This window comes from Pholis gunnellus (genome assembly GCF_910591455.1).
Source record: "Pholis gunnellus genome assembly, chromosome: 9".
In the NCBI taxonomy this organism is placed as follows: domain Eukaryota; kingdom Metazoa; phylum Chordata; class Actinopteri; order Perciformes; family Pholidae; genus Pholis; species Pholis gunnellus.
The window spans coordinates 24,080,720-24,107,481 of NC_136535.1; the positions used below are offsets into that span (position 1 = coordinate 24,080,720).

Below are 26,762 nucleotides of genomic sequence, written 5' to 3' on the forward strand. Positions count from 1 at the left end.
ACCTGAGAATAAGAATTGTTGAGTTTTTGTGACACCAGAATGAGCGGTTTATATTCCCAGAGCCGGCCGCCATGTTTCTACAGTAGCCCAGAACGGACAAACCAAACGCCGGCTCTACATCGGGCCATTTGGCATTTCCGTGTTTTTTGCGTTGATGATCATTTGTTTTGCAGGTAAGTCTATTTTGTCATAAACCAAAGAACTGGACAAATACAAATTCTGACCTGATTATGGCGCTACTTGAAAAGTCATTGAAGTCATTAAGACCCATCCTCTGGGCACCATGAATATCTGTACCAAATTCTATGGCAATCCATCCAATATTTGTTGAGACATTTCCCTAACAGCCCAAAAAAAAGTCGGGATCGTCAAAGCCAATTGGGATCATTCATGGCTATCCATATAGCTCTTGAGATATTTTTGTGTGGACCAAAACGGTGGGCAGACGGACCAACTAGCCACCACACATTCCCATCCCTCATGCAACGCTGGAACCTCGTGGTTCTGAGTGGTAATCAGTCTCGCCTGGTGTTCCCTGGATAGCGTGCAAACTACTGATGAGCCAGTCCAGCCAATATCCTCTTCATGCTTCATCAACCATCCACTCTACAACCACTGCTCTAATGCTCTAATACACAGTAAGGTAGTTAAGCTGTGATTCTCTCTGTGCGGGTGCTTATTACTACCGTTGCATAACAGGGCCTGCTCTCACAGCCAAGTTCTTTATTGAGAAAACCTCTGAAACGGTGGTCTTGAGCCCTTGAAATAAAGAGAAAGGTTTGTTGTGTCTCTCAAAACCTAGGAAGAGTTGGCAGTTCAACCATTTTCAGGGTACTGGGTACACAATGCTCACGATTCACACCAAGAATGCTGGGAGTGAAGCGTTGGGCATTCGATGACAGCGACATTTTACCAAGTCCATCACACTTTACATAGCAAACAAGATCTGTTGTGTCACTTCTACCAAATTCTCTTACCTGGTGGGTTAAGTTCCCCAAAAAATCTGCCTTCACACCAGTTACCAGTTACACACCAAGCCCTTGAAACTGGACCGTGTAAACCCATTTGCAAATTTGCAATACTGGGGACATGAACTGTGGGGCTACTGAGGTCTGTTGGTGAAAGGGAAGTGTATTTTTGGTTGGTTTGCTCGATATCTGTTTTGGCCAACATGTCGGTGACTTCTGTGCAGGTCCGTCTGGAAATAGTCAAATAAAATGTTAGCCTGACCTTTGAGAGCAAACATTCCTTCTGTCGGCTTTTGGGCGGCCTCTGAGCACAAACAGACCGACGGCGAGAATTTTGCAGCAAAAGCATGTTTTGGACAATGTGGACAGGCTGTACCGTTTTAGGATCAGATTGTTTGTTGTTGCTGCTTAACATCAATGCTTGCAATGTGGCTAATGTTAGCACATTTTAACCATTACTGTATAGCAGAGATAAATAATTCAGTTCAATGACTGTACGACAGGTCTGTTTTAACATTTAGCATTATTGTCACTTGTAGCCACAGTTGTCACTGTTCCACAACATTTAGGGATTCTTGCATTAAAGTTACTGTGAGGAACTTTTAGCTGGTTATGAAACAGTCTCAATTTAACACCGATGCCTCTATATGACCTATATAAGTAGACGAGACCATCAGGGAGAAGATTGGCTATTGCTATTAAGTCATTGTTATTGCTTGTCATCGGTGCCACCGGGTCGGATTCAGAGCCAAAACAGACCAAATCATGCAGATTCACCAGAAACTCCTTCAGCTCAGCCTCCGGCAGCGACCGGCCCACCGCGGACAAACCTGCGGCTTCGACCTGCAGTCGAACCAGAACCAGGACTACGCGGGGAAAAACCGCCAGACCCTGCTGCAGTTAAATGAGAGGTTGTCTAAAGAGTCTCTGGTGCTCCGAAATGATGCTACTTTTGTGCACAGAGTCCGGAGAAGTCATGACAGAATTAAAGTTCTTTATAGCTTCAACTTGTTTTTGTTGCATGCTATTTTCAGGTTATTATTGATATGTCAATGAGCTTGTATCTCTATATCTAACCTCCTGGAATAAATAATACAAATTTTGTTGGCTTCAAATCAAGAATAACAAAGTGAGTCAGCTGTAGCTGTGCATGTAAACCTGTAAACACAACCCTCAAGGTGTGCGTCCCTTTGAGTCAAAACATGGAGGTTCCTGTCCCCTGCGTGTCGACCATATTAGGGTGCTCCCTTATAAAGGGAATTGATTTGGGGAATCCCTCACTGTGAAGTAATGCTATGTGTCACAGTCACCATATTAAGAGATGACTTTGTGTACCTTGCACACCTGTTTCCAAGAAACACTGGTTATTATTGTTTTTGTCAATTTGTAATTACTATGTTACCATCGCTAAGTGGACTTTCTTCACTACTCTTCAGACATACAAAATCACATATATGGAAAAATATACAACATTTTCAATAAACAAAATGTGTGATTTGTATCGTTCTATGAGAACTGTATGGTTACAAATGATGAGGAAAGAAAAAATAAAAATAAACCTTTTACACTCTTTTATTATTATTTTCTGGAACATGTGGGAGGTCAACACAGAATCAATGGCCAACCATTGATCGGCCGTCTGGGCTACTGGACCTTTTGACTTTGTTAATAAAACAATATTTTCCTTCATACTAAGCTTTTACCAATAATCGTGTGCTAGTGTTAATGCAGGTTTATTTCCAAGTACGTTTGCGAAAGGGATTATATGTCAATTGCGGTCATGAACTCTTGTGTTTCGCTGTGAGGAGAAGCAACCTCGTATGTACACAAGTGAAATGTATTTGGAAAACGGCAGTTAAACTTTAACCAGTTTCAGGGCTAAAGGGTTTGCGTGTGTGACACGTGTCAGTGATTACAGACAAACACATGCACCGTTCACGTGTGCCCTGACATCCTTACTTTGCAACCCGGGACCAATCCTTCATTTACTCCGTCCTCTCCTCAGATTAAACTTTACCTTCAGCGGCGGCGGCGGCGTAACGTGCACTCTCCAATTTTTTATTTCATGACATCCAGTTTTCACAGCAAATATTGAGTTGGATAATCACACACACACACATACACACACACACACACACACACACACACACACACACACACACACACACACACACACACACACACACACACACACACACACACACACACACACACATACACACACACATTCACATACGGCAATGAAACTTGTGATTGTGTGAAAAAGAACCAAGGCAGCTACCAGGCATGCAGTCTCTGCAGGCTGTTAGTATTGATGCAAATCTCATGATGTTCACACACACACACACACACACACACACACACACACACACACACACACACACACACACACACACACACACACACGTGGCTGCCAAGCATGATTTGGATTCCCTCAAAATGATATCAACACAGAATTAGCACTGGATTGCACTTACAATTTACTTCACAAAGAGCACACTTTGAGCTGTAGAATTCTTAAAGTTATCAGTTGAAGTCTTCCCCATGGCAACAAAAACACATACACACCTACGCGCACATACATGCCATTCCCAATGACCACTCCTGTCCCATGACTTCTATTGGTGCAGAGTGGAGTTTAAGGGAAAAAGGGTGAAGTTAAGTGGTTGCACGTTCAGCATCTCGGCTCACATGGCCGCCGTACCTTCAGAAATTACTAATGATCCACTGAAGGCCCGAGAGCTTCCTGTGGGACGCCTGATTCAATCATCAATAATCACAGACTGAGCTAAGTTAAGTCCTGCGGATGCAAGAGACCCACCAAATACCACACCGGCCAATCTGGGGCCACATAATTTTCTTCTGAAGATAGAATCACAGCCACAAGACTGAGATGAAGTCGTTACGGCTACATGAGAAATCGGGTGACTTGTCACTTACATTGAAAAACATGCAGCTCTCACTGCTGTGAGTTGTTTCTGCTCCTTTGAGAGCTCTCTTGTATCCATTTGTTTATCATATTTTATTGTACATTTTCATAAACTATATTTTTTAGTATTGCACTGTTTATTGTAACGCACCGATCACCAAGCCAAATGCCTTGTATGTGTAACATACATGGCAATAAACCGTTTCTGTTTCTGACTCTGATTCTGATCAAGATGAATATTAGTTAAAGTCAAGTTTAGCCAGGCTAGCTGTTTCCCTGTGCTTTCAGCCTTTATGCTAAGCTAAGCTAACCGGCTGCTGGCTATAGCTCTATATTTATCGGACAGATATGAGGGCGGTATCGATGTTCTTATCCAACTCGGAAAGAATCAAAAAAGTATATTTCCCCAAATTTCAAACTATTCCTTTAAAGCGGCAAAAATTATAATAAAGACGTATAAAATGAAAAAGAGAAAACAATGTAAAGGGGTCACTCAAAGTGATAAACCTGCAGAAAATGATCTCCTGAGTTTGCAGCTAGTGAGTTTCAGCTAAATTGTTAATCTGTCCGGTCCACAACTTCACAAAAATCGACTGTGCGGCAGACAGACAAAGTTAGCGGCTAGCTGGTGAACACTGGAGCACGTAGCAGCTAAAGAGACAGATATGCTCTTTAGGAGGTGGTAGAGACCAAAAACAGAGCCAAAAGAGGGGGAACATTGGACATTCATGAGGTGGATAGACTTCCAATGAATGGTAACGTTGCTTTGTAACGGCTGGATGTGTAAATAAGCAACTGTTTGCCAACACGTTGAAGATCGTGTCGATGTTGTGCTCACTGATAGAATACAGAGTAGAGAGTAGAGTCTGCAGGATCCATCGGCCCAAACTGTCTGCTGCTCTGCATCAATAACGTTCTGCCAACTAATTGTACTAAAGAGTTTGCTTTTTGTAGACCGGGGGCTGATTTTCAGTAAATCGATAGAACTGCATAACTTCTACGCTAAGTTGCTTTTAGTTAACTCTCACAATAGTTTGAGAAGATGAGAAAATTAAGTTTTTTGAGTTCAGAAACGAGTTTAACTGTTAAAGAGAGTTTGTATTTTTCTTACATTTCTTTTTTCACAGTCAAAACTCATGCATACCTAATTTCCCCTGCTAGTGATGTCAGAAATCATCAAACGAATATAAATAACACGTCTTAAACTGGAATACAAGTGAAAACCAACACATCCAGTAAGGAATAGACTGATGTGTGCGCATCAGCAGACGACGGTTGACGTTGAAACGTTAGACTGAAGAATGGACTTTCGTTTAGGTGTGATTCGAGCAGGTGAGTGTGACCCGCTGCCTTGTTTCTGTTGGTTTCTCTCGGTCTTCCAGTCACGTCTCCTCGTCTTGTTCTGGCTGTGAGGCTGAATGTAAGCCCAGCGGCTCTCTGCTAACCACATGAGCAGACTGTGGCGTGCTGCAGGCGGGGTGACACTGATTAGTAGCAGCCAGACGGCAGCGCTACGGGCCTGTCGGCGGTAGTCTGGAGAGGATCGTCTCATTTTCAGAACCGTGACTTTAAAGATGCACATTTGCAAAAAAAACAAAAGACTGCAAGAGGTATTAACTAAACTTCCATGAAAACAATTAGTGAAATCTAGATAAATCTAGAGATATATGGCTCCAGTGATGTTTTTAACTAAATAATTACCAATATTACTGAAACATTTGAAGCTCCTTATAGTATTTGAAATGACAACAATGTTCGCCGCTACCTGACAATGAGGGCCTGAAAGCAACACACACAACCTGCACACATTTTTGCCAGCGTTATCTTTTTACTACAAACACAAACTTATTTCATCAGAATAATAAGTAAGATGTTATAATCACATACAAATGTAACATATAGGCGCTTTGAAGCATCATTCCAACCAGAATAAACGTTGAGTATCAAACACTCGCACCCTGTAAGCTCAAAATGATGATTTTTAATGACTGAAACAAAGTATCAAAATGATGAGTGAAACTCTATTTGTTCGTTTTGCATCTCTTTGTAGACGTTTTGTGTCTCTATCTGGTGGTTTTGCCTCCCTTTGAAGACGTTTTGTGTCTCTTTTTGGTGGTTTTGTTTCTCTATTTGGTTGTTTTGCATCTCTTTGTAGACGTTCTGTGTCTCTTTTTGGTGGTTTTGTTTCTCTATTTGGTTGTTCTGCATCTCTTTGTAGACGTTCTGTGTCTCTATTTGTTCGTTTTGCATCTCTTTGTAGACGTTCTGTGTCTCTTTTTGGTGGTTTTTTTTCTCTTTGTGGTCATTTTGCATCTCTTTTTGTTAGTCTTGGGCCCAGTAGACTATATTTAATATAATATATTATGTTATTATATTATATAAATATGTCCCTCTGAAATGTTGAAGAGTAGAAGAATACATTTTAAATATTAGAATACTTTAGTAGAGTACACCAGAAGTGTAGTACTTGAGTAAATGTACTAGTTGCTTCCCACCACTGATATCAGGAGGACATATTAAATATATCACAGTATAATATCAAACCTGCTGAGGATGTTCTTTAGAAATGTTGTGCCTAAACAATTCATTAGTAGAAGGAAGACTTTAAAATCAATACCTGAAGTGAGTTGGATCTGCTTTTCCAGTGAATACAAAACCAATATGTGAGATTAAAACATTTGGTTAAAAGGTGAAAGTGACTCGGTTATATTCACGCTGTCTGTAAAGGAAGAAGGAAAACATCTGAAAACTGGACTACACGTTTTATTTAGTAAAGTAAATGCATGCCTGAAGGATGCTGTACTTCCTCCTTCATACCTTCCTCTTCTTTACCTTTGTGCAGAGTCAGCAGCTTATTATTGCTTGAATGGAATCCTTCCTCCTCCAAACAGCAAGCCGCTTCCTTTTTTTTAAACGTCCCATCATCTTTGAAAGTACTTATCTCTGTTGTTCATTATTTCACATCTATGGATCTGTTGTGTTATTGGCTGCAGTGCTAGTAAAGTGTGATTACAATCAGCCAACGGTTAAAGTGTGTGAATGTCTTTCCCTCACACACTCTATAAGATCATGAATGTCTGCGTAAGGTATTATATTTCATGCTGAACAACAGACAGAGTTCAGTGCATTTAGTTTGCTGCTGTACGGCTGTCATATGGCGCCCTCTTGTGATGTGTTCTCACACATGAGGCCTGCAGCTGATACACCAGATGCATGGCTGGCAGCAACATGTAGGCGACATATACATATACATATATAGCATTGTCCTAATATCTGAGAAATAAGCATCATGGATGGACAAAGAGGAAGAAACACGTGGGCACATTTGTTTTGATATTTCCTCCATAGGTGAATCATTGTGGTTTATAGCTTCTATTTTTTCTTCTTCAAATAAATCAGAAACTGTTTATTGCCAAGTACTTTACACATGCAAGGAATTCAGCTTGGTGATTGGTGCGTAACAATAAACATAGTGCAATTGTAAAAGACACAATTTTACAGTAGGAAATATGGAAATTTACAATAAAATATGATAAAAAACAAACAAAGAGTACGTTAAGAAGAGTATGGTATTGAAGTGACAAGTGTGTATTACACATATATAAATATATATATATATATATATATATATATATATATATATATATATAAATACCCCATTCACTAACATGTTGACATGGTGTCCTTTGTTGTCCCTTGCATTTGAACACACCACCTCCGCTCGTTCCTCTGATGGAGACCGTGAAGGCAGCACGTGCATTGCTGCCGCTGGTCCAGCAGATGGAGCAGTGATGTCGGGATGTTGATGAGCTGGCTGCTTCTCAAACCACAAGACAGCCTTCCAGGCCGGCTTTTATTGATACCGTCGAGTTAGAAAGAGAAAAGCTAAAGTGGTACCAGAAAAGAATACAATTTGTTTTCAGAATAAAAGCATATTTCTTCATGTCTAATGCCACTTTGTTCTCGAGACAAAAACCTTAATTCACAGAGTGCATTTCTAATTCCTACATCAGAGAATCACATACAAATGTGTTAAGCCTCAGACATGTTTATTAGATATAACTTTGTTGTTTTGGGAGGAGACAAGAAAGGGGAAATATAAGTGTGTTGGATACGCATACAAGGACAACTAACCTGATTCTGATATATACAGTATATATATATATATATATATATATATATATATATATATATCAAAAAGGAAAACAATCCTCTGGGTATATATATATATACCCAGAGGATTGTTTTCCTTTTGATGCTGCTGATGCAAATTATATTTATATATATTCCTAGAAAATTTGACTTGAATATTTGATTTTTACGTTGCTCTCAACGTACATACACAGAAATAGAAAAATATTTATCCCCAGATAATTGTGCTTGTTGTTTCTGCTGCTTACATTCCTTATGATACACATTTAAAAGATGCACTACGGGGCTACAACTGCATTTCGTTGTGTCATTATGCAACACACAGGGTGTGTTGCATAATGACAATAAATTAAACTTGAATATTTTAATATTTGAAGACATATATTGCAGCCACAGGGCCGCAGCTAAATTATTTTGAAAGGTCGCCACAGGAAGTGCTGCTGCTGCGTATAAACTATAGGAGACTTGACGCCGGTCTCCGCCGCTCTGTTCGGCAGTCGGTCGCACCGGAGAGAAACCGAAGCGCTGGATTCAAGTGCTTGAACCCGGTCGTCTGCCTCTCGGTTCCTGCAGGTAAGGGGGGGACATTTGAACAAAGCCTATTGCTGCGGAGCGTTCGGACACACGTGCATCTGGTGTTTTGTGCGGCCGTCTTCTGCAGCGCTCGGTCCGGTTGTTTGAAGTCCTCCTATTTTAAATGCCTTGACTCGCTCGCTCCTCTCTCGCGATGAGGAGCAGACACGAAAAAAGCTCCACGCATGCATCAACCAGCACGGTTCCACACGTCTCGAGTCCCGCAACAAGTCGGAGAGATAAATGAAGTCCGCAGAAGTCCTCGGAACCACTCGACACCAGCTCTCTGTGTGCGGTGTTCTCCTTAAGCTACGCGGTTAATGAACGCACGTTAAGTAGCTAGCTAACTGTTTAATGTACCAGTTAAAGACTTGCATTGATCGAATCCACTCTGAGGCGTTTTAATCATACGGAAACTAGCATGCAATTAAGTCAAACATGTGACCAGACGGTGCTCCTTGCGCGTAAATTGTGATGTGGCAAGTGTGTATTTTAAGTTGTTTCGTTTCAATACGTGTTTTTTGTTTGGTTGTGTGTATGCCGAACCATCAAGTGTCTCTCTTATAGCTTTATGTGACGTTTTACCGGTTTATACTTGTTGTGATAAGGAACACAGCAGTAAAACAGCAGCTTGTTTGACTGGAGTTTGGTGGCTATAGACGTAGACTCGAACACTGCGGTCTTGGGGTATTTTTAGACCTCCTAATCATAGGGTTTATTGTGTAAGGCTGCATTCACTGCACTTTTAGTTTGTTTCCATCCCCCATGTCTCTGCCCGTGCACGGACTCCACATGGGAACACAACTGTTCATAATGGGGGAAAATGGCACAGGCTGTTAAAGTGCTGCACATATGACCCTGGAGTCTATGATTGTCTTCATTCATCATGGCTGATCATTTTGGTTTCAATATATTAAGTCATAACTCACTCATTGCACTCCCTTTCCTCTCATAACTCAGTCATTGCACTCCTTTTCCTCTCATAACTCAGTCATTGCGCTCCTTTTCCTCTCATAACTCAGTCATAGCGCTCTTTTTCCTCTAATAACTCAGTCATTGCACTCTTTTTCCTCTCATAACTCAGTCATTGCGCTCTTTTTCCTCTCATAACTCAGTCATTGCGCTCCTTTTCCTCCCATAACTCAGTCATAGCGCTCTTTTTCCTCTCATAACTCACTCATTGCGCTCCTTTTCCTGTCATAACTCAGTCATAGTGCTCTTTTTCCTCTCATAACTCACTCATTGCGCTCTTTTTCCTCTCATAACTCAGTCATTGCGCTCTTTTTCCTCTCATAACTCAGTCATTGCACTCCTTTTCCTCTCATAACTCAGTCATTGCGCTCTTTTTCCTCTCATAACTCAGTCATTGCACTCCTTTTCCTCTCATAACTCAGTCATTGCGCTCCTTTTCCTCCCATAACTCAGTCATAGCGCTCTTTTTCCTCTCATAACTCAGTCATTGCGCTCTTTTTCCTCTCATAACTCAGTCATTGCGCTCTTTTTCCTCTCATAACTCACTCATTGCGCTCTTTTTCCTCTCATAACTCAGTCATTGCACTCCTTTTCCTCTCATAACTCAGTCATTGCGCTCTTTTTCCTCTCATAACTCAGTCATTGCGCTCTTTTTCCTCTCATAACTCAGTCATTGCGCTCCTTTTCCTCTCATAACTCACTCATTGCACTCCTTTTCCTCTCATAACTCACTCATTGCGCTCTTTTTCCTCTCATAACTCAGTCATTGCACTCCTTTTCCTCTCATAACTCAGTCATTGCGCTCTTTTTCCTCTCATAACTCAGTCATTGCACTCTTTTTCCTCTCATAACTCACTCATTGCACTCTTTTTCCAAACATGTTTTGCCTCTCGACATTGATATCTTCACAGTCGCTGAACGGATTCTTTTACAATTCGAACTGCATTTGAAACGATCATCTCCCTTCGTTCTTGTGCAACTTGAACTTTGGAGCTAACCCTTATATCTTTTTACATTGAGGACCCATATAACCCAGAGAACACAGGGTTCTACTGTGCAGTGACTTTGACTTTGGACTGCTGTGTAAGCTCACTCGTGTTTTGTGTCCAGGCTGCAGGGATGGGCCATGATCTGGGTGGCTGACGGACCGGGACGAGGACCGATCGCCCGATAAGATGCTGGCTCGTAACCGCTTCTTCCTCCTGGTGGTGGTGGGCGGGGCGGCGCTGGCCATCATCAGCCTCAGCCTCCAGTTCTGTAAGTGCTGTTTGTGCTCAGCTCTCAGACTCCTTTACATATTCATTCTCTCTCCCAAGCCCCGGCCCAGTGCTCACATTTTAATGTGAAACAAACTATTCCGTTTGAAAAGTTGCCCAGGTCTTCTGTCTGCACTGCTTGTTTGTGTTCATGCATGCATAGCCTTTCAGCGCCTTCCCGCTCAAGAGAGCCCATTCATACCAAAACAAAGCTCAATCCTCTACAGGCTTCCTATAAATATCCAGCAGCAGCAGCGGGACTCTGGATGCTCTGAAACCCTCGGGGAGATCAGATCTGCTGCGTCCCCCCCATCAGGTCATTGTTCAGCCTCTCCTGTAGGTATTGTCTAGACGGCGTGTCCTCGCCAGCCGCAGTCAATGCAAGGAAACCGGCGCTCGGCGAGTGGAGACGGCCTCTCCTGCAGTGGAAGTGATTTTGCAAGCCTCGCAAGGCGAGATTAGAAAAACAGCGGGTGATGAAGCAGGTGGGGCGTGACGTGGAAATAGACATGTGCATATGTAAAATGTGTAGGATTTAAGCTACTTAGTGTTGGATTCCTTAAAAAGAAAAACCCCTCAGTGCAGTGGAAGTGTTTGTGGTGCTGGTAAGCTTGTGCCTGGACACGCATGTAAGATTAGACTCTCATAAATCACGCTCTCTCCCACACACACAGGATTATGGGGGAATGCGACAGTATTTTTTTCTGCATGTTTGCCAGAAACTCGCCTCTTCTGTTACTTTAAATGTCACGCAAGATCAAGAGGTGTAAAAAACAAAAAAAGATGGCAAGAGCAACTAGGCTCTTACTCATATTTGCACTTTGCGACCCCAAATACACACTCGCCTCCCTCCTGCTCCGCTACATATAATAATGTGTGCGAGGAGGAGGAGGAGGAGGAGGAGGAGGAGGAGGACGAGGCTGTTTCAGTTATTATTAATGCCTCGCCATCAAACCCAACTCATCTCCCGTCCTGTTTTCTCCTCCTCTTGTAAAACTCTCAGAGGCGTAGGAGGACGCAAAGATGAAAGAACTAGAAGTTCATTCTTTTTTTTTTAAATCATCCTCTTCTGCCTGCATTTCAGTCCGTACTTTGCATCTCTGCAACTTCGTCTGTCTGTCTCGGGGCCCCGTTCACGTGTAATGCTTGTGGACCATTAACCGTGAGAGACTGAGTGACGGCCTGACGATCGATGGTGGAGTAAATGCCCGTCTCTGGCTCCAGGCTGCCTCAAATTAAGACCGGGGAAATGACTGCTAACGTGGCACCGAAAAGGGCCTCGATCGGCGCCCTGATTGACACGCCGGGGACTCCCAGAAGGGGGAAGTGACGACCGCGAGGGCAACTGCTGTAACGCAGAGAAGAGGGGGGGAACTATTTTGAGATGTTAGCAGCAGCAGCAGCGAGGGGGAGAGGCGAAGCAGAGCTTGATGGGAGTTAAGTGCTCCAGGAGTGCTGGTATAGTTCACAGTGAGGAAGGGGGAACGTCATGGGAGGATATAAAAGGAAAGATAGAAAGGTATGTTGCCTGTGAGCAGTGAGCGTGGTTTAACCCCAGGGGAAAACGAGCTGGAATAGAATCAAGGCTTGTTTTGAGGGAGACGAGAGACAAATGTTTGCACTTAAAGGCCGTAAATTGTCCAAATAAAATGCCGTCGGACAGTTTGATAGCGGTGAAAATGTCTCGGCACCAGCTTTTGTAGCTTTTTTTCCCCCAAAACGGTAATCCGCCAACAAGCGTTGTTAAGTGTCAAATAGGCAGAGCTCCAAGCACTTTGCACATTCCTTCCCCCGCATTCCTCCCATTCCTACTTTCTCCAGTGTCTGCAGCCACTGTTTAATCACACAGATTGCCCCCACGGCTGCCAGAGGAGACCGGGCTGTAAGAGAAGAGACGGCAGCGCTGACATCTGGATGTGTTTTAACAAAAGGCCTGCTTTCATTCTGCTCTTAGATCAGTCTAGTGAAGGGTAGACGACTTTCAGCCGCTAGCATGGCTTTAGACTCTGCTATGAGCCACTGAGCCACTTTAAATAACATGTAACTTCAGATCGCACTCGCTGTGAGCAGAAGATACTCCATGTTAAAGGATGCGGATCAGCACGGGGGCAACCAGGGGTCTTATCAGTTCATCCCTGGCTGTCGCTCCATTGCCGAGCATTAGTGCTTAATTAAATGTGCCGAGCCGAATGTCAATCTGTGCTCGGACACGGTTTGCGTCCCTGCGGATTGTTTATCCGCCTCCTCCAGTTATAAATAGTTTTGATTAGTTCCTTTTGAGAAAGAGATATAAAGCGAGATTCTTATCTTGGCAGTCATTTGAGACCTTAAAGGTCAATTTATGATGGACCAACACACACACACACACACACACACACACACACACACACACACACACACACACACAGTGCCTATCCTGTGTCAATATTTGTTCCAGCTGCTCCACTAGGTTTCGGTAACCACCGGGCTACCGGCACAGCCCAGTCTGGTTAGTGGAATCTTTAATTTCAGGCCAAACCACATTCTCAGAGTACCTGTTCACGGTCCGATCACTGGGGTGTGTGTGTGTGTGTGTGTTCACATTTTTGCGGCGGTGAGCAGCCTCTTTGATTTTGCCTTCAGGTAGAAATTAAGCTGTGCAGATGTGTGTGTGTGTGTGTGTGTAATAATGGGCTCCAAGATTGAACAGGGTGCATGAACTATGTTTAGCTCTGGATGCGTGCGTGCGTGCGCGTGTGTGTGTGTGTGTGTAAGCGGAGTGTTAAACCATTCAAATCCAAGAGAAATGTAACACTAATAAGTGTTAACTTTGTTGAAAAGCCGTCTCAGGCAGCCTCCTTTTGTGTTCGTGAGATCTAAATGAAGGTGGACGGAAAGTTGGAAACGCATTTAAAGTCGTGTGTGTGTGTGTGTGTGTGTGTGTGTGTGTGTGTGTGTGTGTGTGTGTGTGTGTGTGTGTGTGTGTGTGTGTGTGTGTGTGTGTGTGTGTGTGTGTGTGTGTGTGCGCGTGCGCGCGCGCGCTACAGTGAGCTCTCTGCGTCGTTGCCGTGTATGCACTTGGTTGTGTTGGGCAGCGGGTTACAAAAGCCCCATTGTGTAGGTGACTGTGGCTGAGCTGGCCTCCAAAAAGTTTGGCGTGCGTGTGTGTGTGTGTGTGTGTGTGTGTGGGGGGGGGGGGGGGGGGGCTCGCAGTGGGCAGTGGGCGGTGTATGAGGCACAGAGTGTGAGAGGGGGGACAGGTTGTGGTATGAATGAGCTCCAGTGTTGCGTGGCCGGACCGAGCAGTCGTCTAAAATGGTCTCCGCCGTCGCCGCACACCTTCTCCTCTTCCTCGTCAGCGGTGAGTTCATGCAGAAAAACCCTTTTTATAGAAGATCTACAACGTTTTGATGAAGACTTCACCGCTTATTTAACTTTAGCTTTGTCGGACTCTCATGATGTCTTGGTTCTGAAAAGGCTTTTGTGCCCGGTGTCGATTGAGACGTTTATCCTCCTCAATCCCTTGAACTATTCTTAGACGTTTTTTTTGTCCAGTATTTATCAACTTGTCTTACAAGATAATAAGAATAAAACGCCTGTTTAGTACCTCTCGCGGAGCCTTTTCAACCGCTTGTGTTCAGATGAGGCGATGCGATAAAGTCTCGCTGCTGAAGAGAGATGAGTGAGATTAGTGAAAGTCTGCATCCTGTAGAAAGATGGTGCCGTGCAGATAGTCAGACGGCTGCTTTGCTTTCAAAAATTCCAAAAGCAATATGTTACATTTTGCAGAACAATACACTTTGTTGAGGTTTGGTAATGATAATTCCTGGTGCTCCATGTTGGCTGATTATGTGACGCAATCACAGTTTTAGGGCTGCCAAAGAATATCATTTTCAGCATCGATTGATCTGTTGATAATTTCTTTGATTATTTGGTAATCGTTTTGTATACAGAAGATCATAAAATAGTAAAAGATAGCAGTTGACGTATTAAAATAGTTTCCAACCAAAAGATATTCAATTTGCTAAAATGGCAGACAAAGAAAAGCTGGAACAACCAAAAGTTTAGACTGTTTGCTTGAATGAGTGTTGTTGATTGACTAATTGATTCATTGACTTGTCATTGTGACTCATCATCTGTGGATCATTAGTTACATTTAATTATTTTGTCTATAAAATGTCAGAAAACTGTGAAAAAATAGTTGTACTACTTCCCCAGAGCCTACGGTGATGCCTTCAGATCGGTAATAACTGTTGAGTCGGCCTCATACCTACTGGGGTTTTTGTCAAACTTCGTTGGGCACCGTCTCAAAAACTTAAATTAGGAGCTCATCTATAGAGCAAACACGAGTGGATTGACATTTGCACAAAATGTCTTGTCTGCAACTCTGTGGACTTTGTCAGCTCAGCCGCAGAGAAGAGGAAATGTAAAACTATGGCCGTGTGAATGCGAGAGATGGTGTGTAACTATTTACCTACACTTGTGTAGATAAGTAAATCTGAGGGTTGTTGTGGCAACGATAAACCATGAGGTCTTTGTGCTTGATGATGGGATGCAGGGGCCTGCTGCCAAAGGGCCGTGTGGGTTCAACTTGTTGTTTTTTTTCTTCGGAGTTGGATCTTTGTGAATCGGCCTTCCAGTTCCCACAACATCTCTGCTCTTATTGGAGCGTTTCTGCCGGGGGGTCACAGGTCATTGGTGTCCAGGCAACGTACTGGAAGCAGTGAGGGGGTTTTTGGGGTACAGAGCTGTTGACATGGAGATGAGCTACAGTTGAATTGTTTTTTCTTAATTTTAGGCACTCTTTCACTGCGTTGTCAGTTGGCCTTTTTACTTTTCTTGGTCCCGTTAAGAAGTTGTTGCCTGTAAATCCGTCTTAAATCTGTACATTTAGCAGCATTTTAGATCTTTTACATCGTCGGTTAACAACGTGGCTCAATGATGGAAATGTTGGTCCGTCAGTCGGTTCACCGCTTTGTTTCAAACTGAAAAATCTCAAAAAGATATATGGGATGAATTGCCATGAAACTTTGTTCAAACCGTCACGGTTCCCAAATAATTAAATCTCTGACTTTTCCTTTAGCGCCATCATTAAGTTGGATTGCCGTGACATTTGGCATGGTCTCCAGAGGATGAATCCAAAAGCCTTTGGTGATTCCTTGCCTTTTCATCTGGTGCCATCATCCGTTCAAAGTGTTCACTCAAGTATCTCAACATCTATGGGATGGATTGATGTTTTGTTCAGGCATTCATTGTCCCCAGACGATGTACCCTAATGGTGATCACCTGACTATTTATCTAGTGTCGATCTGTCAATCAAACTCTTACCGAGGCCAGTCGAGAGAAGAGCGAAAAACGTCTTGTCCAACAAGAAAAGCCTTCAGTGTTCTTTGCTCTTCTGTCAATAAAGAAATACTCTCCAGTTCTGATACAACTGATGCTACTGCAGCATCTACGCCAACCTCTACAGGAGCCGCCATTGCTGTTTAGAACAAACAGTTGCCTCTCCGTGTCGAGTGTCGCACGCCTAAGCCACGCCTCTAACTCCTCACAGGACTCCGATTGGTCCTCAGCACTGTGGTTTGGACACAAACGCATTGATCTTTTGCATGATGTCATGATATTGGAATGATCCAGCTGCTGAGGGCTGGCGCGAGTCTTGTTTTTCTCTATTTGACCTCCACTCTTCACTTTCTTTGTATTCTCTTTCCCCTGCAGTGAACCTGATCCCCATCGCTCCCATACTGGAGGAGCGGCCCTTCCAGGTGGCAGATGGAGGTGTTGGGATGGCTCTGGGGAAGAGCCGAAAGAGAGTGTTCCCGATGCCTCACACCGAGGAGCCCAACCCCATATCTGAGGCTTACAGATACTGCAACACTCCCAACCGCACCGAACAGGCCTGGGAGGGTGAGACCTCAACATTGACAAATACATTCTTTTTAACCCAAGTCTGTGGATCACTGTCATATATGGTTTGTGTTTCTTGAAGACCTAAATCGTAACCGATGCTCGGCAACAAAACTTCGTTCATTCTTTCCAATTTGGCGTCACAGCGTCACTGTTTCAGAGATTTAGATCAATTTCCCCCACTGCTAGAATCACCCAGAATGACGGACAGCTCATAAATACTTAATACAGTCATAATGTCAGATTTAGTGTGTCAGGACTCGAGGGTTGTGTTAGTTGTGCGAAAAGTCATTTCCACTAGATTGCGTCATCCATAATGCTGCAGTGCTTCCTGTCTTCAGCACATCAGCACGGTTTATTTCTTTCCCCCCACGAATTGAAAAGTCAGCACCGCCTCAGGGCGATCATACAAACATCCTTCACCACCTCAGACAAGTTGTACCAGCCGGCGCTAATTGAATCTTGCTCTCTCTGTCTCCGGATGGCAGTTTTTGTCTCCGAAGAAGTGAAATCCATCACGTCTTTTTAGATTTAGATTAGAAGTTATTGAAAATCAATCGGGGAATAAAGTTTCTTGTTCGGGTGGTGTTATTTTCTCCGCGACACAATCCCATTTTCAAAGTGTCCTGGTTTCTCTTATCTTCTTGAATTACTGTTAAACACACACTCGCAGTCCACAGTCCATTCTTTTGAACTCACAGACAGCAAACTCATTTGTTTATCGTGCTGCCGCTGTGGATTTGTTTGATTTGTTAAATCAACATTTGCTCTTTGGTGGAGCTCCTAAGTTGAGCACTTTTTCCCTCAATTTGAAGGATTTAGTTACTAGATTTATAGTTACTCGTAGAATTTAGGCCGTGGTCATATTTCCGGGTCGCGGAAACGAGCTGTCGACAACTGGCATGCTACGATCTAACAGGTGTCTACAGCTAACCTGTTAGCAACCATTAGCATTGATTTTGAGTGGCGTTGCTGTCCACCTGCTGAAGTCTACGTCCAATATTCACTCGCCTTTTTAGCTCCGTTTTGGTCTCCGCCATCTCCTGAGGAATGTATTTGGCTCTTAAGCTGCTAAATACGCTGCCATGTTACTGGGTAGTCGCTAACTTTTGTCCGTCTGTCTGCAGTTTGGGGCTAGGCAGGTAGTGTACAATGGGTTTATCAGAGCTTCAGCACGGAAAATACTACACTGATGAGAGTGATGAGAACCAAAACAGTAAAGTTACGGGTCATAAAACCCAAACAATAAGCTGAAATACATTCAAAAAGCTCTGTGAAACTGAAAGTACAGACTATCTGTTAAGTTCGTCATCATGAGCGATACCTTTCACATTGCACTCAAGTCATTTGAGCTATTGGTGATATCAAATTATTGATTAAGCAACTTTAATTACTCTGATTTATATGCATGAAAAAGTGATTTCGACTTTTCTCTGTAAGGTATTTATCTGTAACATCTCTTACGGTTGCAGTTGCATAATTTCTTGTCTTTCTCACACGCGTCTTACTATTTATTGATTCATAAGAAAAGTGAAACAGCGTTTTTGTAAGTCATAGAAAAACGATTTGCTTTGTTATTTTCACTACTTGTTACATTGAAAACAATGAAGAAAGCTGATGAGCGTCTCCTCTTGACAGGTCACAGTCCTGCTGACTACAAGCTGCTGTCTGTCCAGGTGATGATTCGCCATGGTGACCGCTACCCCCTCTACTACATCCCCAAGACCAAACGCCCCGCCATCGACTGCTCCCTGTCCACCAACAGGTACGCGCACGTTCCCCGAAAAACATTATAGCGCCTCTAAACCTAAGAGGTGTTAGTACAATGACATTATTCAAAAAAGGAGTTGAGAAACATTCAGTGGTACAGACGACGTGTGCAACAGAGACAAAACGCAAGCAATGAAGCAAACGTCTTCTCCAATTCAACAACAAATATGTTACCAAACACAAGTGAAGCCGATGTGGAAGTGTCTTATAGCTGCATTCTCTCTACTGTCCACCAGGGGGCGACTCCTCTGGTTGTATAGAAGTCTATGAGAAAATGACTCTACTTCTCTCTTGATTTATTACCTCAGTAAACATTGTAAACATGAGTTTATGGTCTCAATCTCTAGTTTCAAGTCTTCTTCAATACAGCATGATGTTCATTTAGTAAATGATGGTCCATTTAGTGTCAAACAGACCATAAAGCAGGGGATGCTTTAGGGGCGGGGCTTACTGTGATTGATAGGTCGTTGGCGTTACCAGAGACGTATATGGCATCGTAGATGGCGCACAACCACAAACCAATGGGTGACGTCACAATGACTACGTCCACTTCTTATAACACTGCAAGTTCATCAATTCCAATTAAGTATAATATAATCCATCAAAAAATACACTATTGTGAAGGTTGCAGTGTGATACCATGTTAAGAAACTCGATGCCATAATTTAATTTAATTGATTAGTTTATTTCACAGGGCCACGGTTAGCCTGGAAGCTAATTTGAATCTGTAGTCCGTGGGGTCTGTAGGGTGTGCGATGATAAACGACATCCTTGAAAATCTAATAAAAACATTTGCTGCAAAAGTACATCAAAGTACAACAAACAGCAGGTATAATGCCAAGCAAGCAACATAATGAAACAACAACTTCTGGTATTTTTTACATTTAATTGCCTTATACATCAAGGTGTTCATGGTGTTTTGCCCAATTATGCTTTTAATTTTGTGATTTATTTAGTTAAAGCTAAAATTAAGTCAGTAAATAAATTAAGTGAGAAAAGATTAAGCTTAATGAGGAGCATTCTTCCTCTTGTCATTTGTTTGTGGAGTCTGACGTTAAAAGGGTTTATTCCCACGGTTTCAGTTAATCCGGGTCAGAGTTAAGGGCACAAAGTACCACGGGGACTTAAGACGGCTTCCTCTTTGTGAAGCCGAACAAGTGGGAGAGAGCGAGACGCCGATTACTACAACAAGAGCTTCTCACGTCCTCCAACGACAAAGTGTAGGAAGGCGAGCTCAGTGTGTTAAATAGAAGGTAGTTCTAAAATGATTTGTTTTACATTGTAAATATCAGGATCTGTGTTCAATCTCCCGGCGTTATCGCGTGTGTCAGCGATGGCGGGTGGGTTTCGGTTTAGCACGTCTGTTCTGCCGCTCCTTTTCGGTGCGGATGGATACGCTAATACGTTAACGCAAACGCGGTTACAAGAACACGGTTGACGAGCCTCATCTCGCTGGATTTGAGCAACGTGCTCGCCGAGCTCTGCTCTGGTGCGGCGGACCGAGTGGGGAAAATACTCACAAGTTCAAATTAAAATGGCTATCTTCTATAATTCATTATGCTGTCATTCTCTCTCTTCTTGTATCCTTTCTTCCTCCTTTACTGCTGGCAGTCTGACTCTGCTGCTCTTTTCCAGAGGGCCAGATGATGAGAGCTCCTGATAGGAGGTTATTAAAAGCGACGTGTGCTCTCTCTCTGTACATGAGTGTCAGGAGAAGTCTGAAATCAGCACTTTTTCACACCCACACAGTCATTACCTGAAATATATGCAAAGCTCCTCATGTGGAGACACACCTGCTACGATAACAAACTGCTATTTTTGAATCCGGAATATTTTTAGTTCAGTCAGATGGGTTTTCTCTCAGATGATTTATTTAGACCATATGGTCAATAATATTCCAATACAACTTTTGTTGTTGTGTTTGTGGGAGTGGGTGGGTGGGTGGGTGTGGGGGGGGCTGTGTACCTGAGTTGAGATTTAGCCAATGACTTCATTTAGCACAAAGCCTTTTCCCCGCAGCCACCATCGGCTTTGCACATCTGGACGGAGCCGTAATCTTTAGAGCTGGCACGGTGACATTTCAGGCCGATACCGTGGGATGCAGATGATCTGCTGCGTTCATCTCACGGTTAGATGTTGTCAAATACCCTTTGATCTTTGACCTCCAGCTGAAAGTAGGTCATCCAGCACACAAGCCTCTTATGATGGAGGTCGGTGGCCACACAGAAATTAACAGAAATTGAATGGACTCTTGACTAAAGCCCGAAAGCATACCCTGCTTTATGGTCTGTTTGACTCTAAATGGACCATAATTGCTGTATTGAAGAAGACTTGAAACTAGAGATTGAGACCATAAACTCATGTTTACAATGTTTACTGAGGTAATAAATCAAGAGAGAAGTAGAGTTATTTTCTCGTAGACTTCTGTACAACCAGAGGAGTCGCCCCCTGGTGGACACTAGAGAGAATGCAGCTTTAATTAAGGAACTTCCACATTGACTTCACTCAGCTGAACCGGAGGTTGCAGCCTGGTTGCAACACAACTCTTCTAAGACCACCGGGACTGTTTTCTGGGTGTTTTCTTACTTTTAGACGAGCCGGATAGTTTAAACCTCAGTTTGTTGCATTTTTGTCCACTAACTTTTCCCACCTCAGCGTAACGTTTTCTGCCACGTCGTGAGGTTCCTGCACTCTCTTTCGGCGCTTCCACTCAGGTGTTTTTGATTTTATTTTTTACATGCAAATAAAAAAAAATGCACATAAAAACCTGGTGGATGGAAACAAACTTCCTGTGAGACGTGCTGAGGTTAGCATTTAGCTCGAAGCACCGTTGTGCTGCAGTACAGCCTCACACAGCCGTGAGCTGGAGACTCACTCTGTAGAGTTCTGAGGAGAATGGAGGCACACAGAGAGACCAGCTGCAGAAGTGTGTGTTTGGATCATTAGTTTGAATCTGTTTGTTTTGCAGGGAGACTGAATGGTAAACGCCTATTCAATATTTCAGCGTGTTCTCGTAATAATGTAGGTTAGCTCTGTTTTTATTTAGACCAGGGTGTAATTACAGGGTGTAATTACAGGGTGTGTGTGTGTGTGTGTGTGTGTGTGTGTGTGTGTGTGTGTGTGTGTGTGTGTGTGTGTGTGTGTGTGTGTGTGTGTGTGTGTGTGTGTGTGTGTGTGTGTGTGTGTGTGTGTGTGTGTGTGTGTGTGTGTGTGTGTGTGTGCGTGCGTGCGCTGGCACCAGCTTGCCGACCCATGTTTCTGTCTGCGGTTAACTGAGCTCTCTTCAGCAGGGAACATTTCTCTTTCTCTGTCTCTCTCTCTGTCTCTCTCTCTCTTTCCCACCAGTACAGTCTCAGTCGAGTTATTTTGTTGTTCTTTCTGCATCCTAATTAGTTTAATTCCTGCCTCTCGCACTCTCCCCCAGAGTTCAGACCACATCATCTCATTTCCTCTCCCTGTTTCTTCCTCCCCACTCACCTATATTTTCCTTCCTCCCTCCGCACTAATCTCCCCCCTTCCTCCCCTGTCGTATCCAGTGATAATAATCCCCGTTTAATGTAATTGGGCTCCTTAATCTGCGGTTAGCAACAATCATCCTAATAGACGTGCTGGCCGGCTCTTTGTCCGTCACCAGCGTGGCCGTCCGCTGACGCCCGGTCTCCCGCTGTGCGGCCAATTAAATCTGGATTGACCCAAACTCCCCTCAGCGCACTGATCTGCTGATGACGGAGCAGCACGCAGCGCTGGTGGGCACCATATCTCACTCGTGTGTGTGTGTGTGTGTGTGTGTGTGTGTGTGTGTGTGTGTGTGTGTGTGTGTGTGTGTGTGTGTGTGTGTGTGTGTGTGTGTGTGTGTGTGTGTGTGTGTGGTGCACATTACGGAGTAAGTGAATATCAAAGTGCAGAGGGAGGCGATTCGGGGCTGCAGATGCCGCGTGACAACAAACGGAAACATGTGGGCTGGTGTTCAGCAGGGACCCGACACCAGAGCGGGATGTTTACTGTGTTCAGTCAGCTACAACAATCACAAGTGGGATGTAAGGGTAATGACAGACTGTCTTGATCACTATGGAAACTGTGTGTGTGTGTGTGTGTGTGTGTGTGTGTGTGTGTGTGTGTGTGTGTGTGTGTGTGTGTGTGTGTGTGTGTGTGTGTGTGTGTGTGTGTGTGTGTGTGTGTGTGTGTGTGTGTGTGTGTGTGTGTGTGTGTGCTTCTTTAATCCGAGCGAGTTGAGCCGCAGCTCCCACAGATTTTTTTTTATATTAAACTGTAATCTTCAATCATCTCTAATCTATCAGATCACCGACTGCTCCTCTCGCTGCCCTCATCCCTGTGTGTGCGTGTGCGCGCACGTGCGTGTATATGTATTTATGTGAGTGTTTGTCCCAAGGCAACTCATTCTTTCATCTTTTTACATCCATCTCACCATATTCCCTCCCACACACACTGAACTGTAGTCCAGCGGCGTGGTGTGAGAGAGACACCTGGTGGTGGAAGTGGGAAGTGGCTGAGAGGATGTTTTCTTGATTGTTAAATTGATTAGTGAGAAAACAAGCAATTTGATGGACCAACACTTAAATATATTTAGTTAATAGTGATATTAACTTGTATCTTATTGTACTGCTGAGAAAGTACAGTATTGTCATGAAAATAAAACAACTTTAATAGTATCTGGTCCCTGTCAGACGCTGATGATTGACCCGTTTATGGAGGTTTATTGTGTCTGGACTGGATATTTTCTACCTTTCGTTAATGTCACACGACTTTGAACAATGTAACAAATGTACCATACAGGTGGAGGTTGGCAGGGTTATTTTAATATGTTATGTCTTTGTTAATTGTTACTTTTGTTAAGTGTTATGGGGAAAAAAAGCAACGTGTTGATACTTTCATATGTTATACTTTGCAAATTTGCAAAGTATAACATATGAAAATTTGCAAATTCCAATTCTATATTAAAAAAGCGAATCGTCCCATTTGAAAAGCTGGAGCCAGAGAATGTTTTGCTTGAGAAATGATTAAAATGATCAACACAAATTATAATAATATTCCAGTATGGAACAAAAGCAGGATGTGTCATTTTGTGTAATTTCATTTTCAAGGTCCGTTTGTTTTTTGTCCCACCACTGGTCCACAACTCAAACGCTTCAACGCGTGTCAACATGTCGGCTGTGGAAAAGGCTTGTTTGTTAACACGAGGAAAGAATTGAAGGTGGCTTAAAGGTGCAGGCTCTGTTTAAGCTAAATCATATTTGTTGCTGTAAAGTTGTTTTCTTTCTCTTCTGGACCATGATTGCATTTAAAACCAAGATTATTTTCTAAAATGTCTTTTGCGCCTCATTCCGTCCCGCATGTTCCCTTCAAAATATTGTGTTTCTAAGACGCTGTAGATCCACAGGGACGAGGAGACAGCTGCTCTGTCCGTCAGAGGCCAACAGCAAACGCTGTGGTTTGAACAGGAAGCTGCTGAGTGTCTGTGTGGAGCCGTGTGACTGTAACTTCTGCTGCGGTGACCCCGAATAATCGACCGCCGATCTCACAGTCGAACCGTCGCAGTGTGGTTATGAAACAAAGGATCATCCCAGCTGTGCTTCATGGGGGCGCTGAATGTCTGCTTTTTACATATAATTGATCCGTTTCTCCCAATAAATCCTGATATATAACCTATGTTATTATAGACATCAGCCTGTTAATAATACTCTTTCTTTCAGTCATTCTCCTTACTGTATGTCAATACATCAGCATGACTAAGTAGCACTGTTCTAATTAGTGGGACCATCGGAGCAGCATCTCGGCGTTAAACAATAACAACATAAGGCTACTGTTTCAAAAAGACTAATTATTAATCAGAGCACTATCATAAGAACACAGCGCTATCCGAGCACTAAATGTTCTTAAAAACCATGAGCGATTCTCTAAAAGCAGCAGAGGGAGGCACCGACTTCTCTTTGTTTTTAGTTTTGTATTTACAACCACGAAAAGTGAGCAGGCTAATAAAACCGTGTACGTAGTTTTGTTTCAGTACTTTGGACACACACACACACACACACACACTTTTATGCAAAACAGGGCCGCGGTCCATTGTTCTGAAACAACCGCTAAGCAATAGTCTCATGTATCTCTGCCAGTAATTTATTTACATTTTTACTATTTCTCTAAAGATGAATCATTCTTAAACAGAGGATGAGCAATGAGCAAAACAAGTTAAACCTGAGTTGCATTATTTTGCATAACCGTATGGGTTAGAGTGTGTTATTCTGCTTATACCACGGCTATAAACCGTATCTTATTATGACAACCAACGAGTACCACGAGTATAGAGATTCTGTACCTGAATATACTGCATCAGGATCAGGTCTCTCTCTTTACCGTTTACCGCTCTTTCCCTCGCCACCCTCAGGAAGCCCTCCCACCCGCTGCTGAACGCCTTCATCCGCCACATGGGCCAGGGGAGCCGCGGCCACTGGGAGTCGACGCTGGGCTCCATCCCCCGTCTGCCCAACCACAGTGCCTGTGAGATGGGAGAGCTCACGCAGACGGGTAGGCAGGTTTTTACTTTCCACCGTCAAACGTTCGTGCACAAATGTTGCTTTAGAGCTTGCAGATTTCTTGCCAACCAGTGTACTGTTGATGAGTTCTGCAAATTAATTTAGCTAACAAGCATTCATCATGTACAAGTGTCAACCAATCCATTGTTGCCATTCTTCTCCAGGTGTGGTGCAGCACCTGCGCAACGGGCAGCTCCTCCACCAGGCCTACAAGCGCCACAACCTCCTCCCCTCCGACTGGTCGCCCCGCCAGGTGTGGGTGGAGACCACGGGCAAGAGCCGCACCCTCCAGAGCGGCCTGGCCTTCCTCTACGGCTTCCTGCCGGACTTCGACTGGACGAGAGTGACGGCGCGGCACCAGTGGAGCACGCTGTTCTGCGGCTCGGCCTGCGACTGCCCCGCTAGGAACCGGCACCTGGAGGAGGAGCAGAGGCGGCAGTACCGGCTCCGGGTGAGCGACACGGAGCTCGAGAGGACCTACGCCGACATGGCGCGGACTTTGGGTGTGCTCACCCGCCAGCTCCGGGCGGCGAACCCCATAGACTCCCTGTTGTGCCACCTGTGCCACGGCATTTCTTTCCCGTGCGTCCCCGCGGGAGCCGGCACCGGCGGGTGTCTGACGATGGCACAGTTTGCCGTGATCCTCCGACAGCAGCTAGACGACGAGGCGGATCGGAGAAGAGCGGGCCTGTACCACAAATACGCCATCCTGGCCATGTACCCGTACCTCAACCGGACCGCCGCCAAGATGGAGCGCGTCGCAAGGGACAACGGGGCTGGCCGGCAGCCCCGCGCAGGGGGCGAGGAGGTCTTCAGCCTCTCCTCGGCCCACGACGTCACCGTGGCCCCGTTGCTTAGCGCCCTGGGACTGGAGGAGGCGCGCATCCCGCGTTTCGCGGCGAGAGTGGTCTTTGAACTGTGGAAGAGTCCCCCGGCCACGCAGGGGCCGGCGAAGAAGAGAGCCGGCAGAGGCGAGAAGTCGAAGGTCAAAGACGGGGAGCTGTTCGTCAGGGTGCTGTACAACGGCGAGGACGTGACATTCCACACCAGCTTCTGTCGCGCCCACGACCGCCACGCCAGACAGCCGCTCTGCCCTCTGAAGAACTTCCTGTCTTTTGTCAGGAGGGACATGTTCGGCGTTGTCAACGCCACGTCCTACCAGGAGGCCTGCTCCAGGCGCCCCGGGTGACCAGGTGGACTCGGTGTGACTGAGTAAGGATGCCGAGTCGGGCAGATGGTTCTACTTCTCTCTGGGTTTTTTGGAAGAAGCACTTTTAATGCCGCTCATAGTGTCCTAAAATCTTTTTAAATGTAGTCCTTTACATTCCTGAGCACAAAGTGAGTGGCACACACACACACACACACACACAGAGTACTGTACACGATGTCTTCATAAGATCACTTTCTAACCTTTCTACAAGTGTTTTTTTTTTGTAATACTTTGTGTTTTCTGAAGCGTATACAGAAAGAGACGAGTGAATCAAGGGAAGTTGTCTGGCACGTAGCCACTTTATTCCATATTACATTCCATAGTACCGTGGGATTGTAAAGTTCCAGTATTCCTAAAATGCTTGCCGGAAAAGGGAACATTGAAGCTGGAAATTCTATGCTGGATTTATCATTCCTGGGAAATATTTTGTGTTTTATAAATCTTTTCAATGAAAATTACACTTTGGGCTAGTTGTGTGACTCAATTGTCACTTTGCAT

General features: G+C 44.1%; 1 protein-coding gene across 1 annotated transcript; it reads left to right on the forward strand.

Annotated features, from left to right (window-relative positions):
- Nucleotides 1–8,549: 8,549 nt before the first annotated feature.
- Nucleotides 8,550–26,457, forward strand: pxylp1 (2-phosphoxylose phosphatase 1). The gene is made up of 6 exons (XM_079166622.1): nt 8,550–8,622; nt 10,705–10,851; nt 16,548–16,736; nt 18,375–18,501; nt 24,907–25,046; nt 25,219–26,457. The coding sequence occupies exons 2-6, from the start codon at nt 10,770–10,772 to the stop codon at nt 26,241–26,243; spliced, it is 1,563 nt and encodes a 520-aa protein (XP_079022748.1). The 5' UTR covers nt 8,550–8,622; nt 10,705–10,769; the 3' UTR covers nt 26,244–26,457.
- Nucleotides 26,458–26,762: the final 305 nt, after the last annotated feature.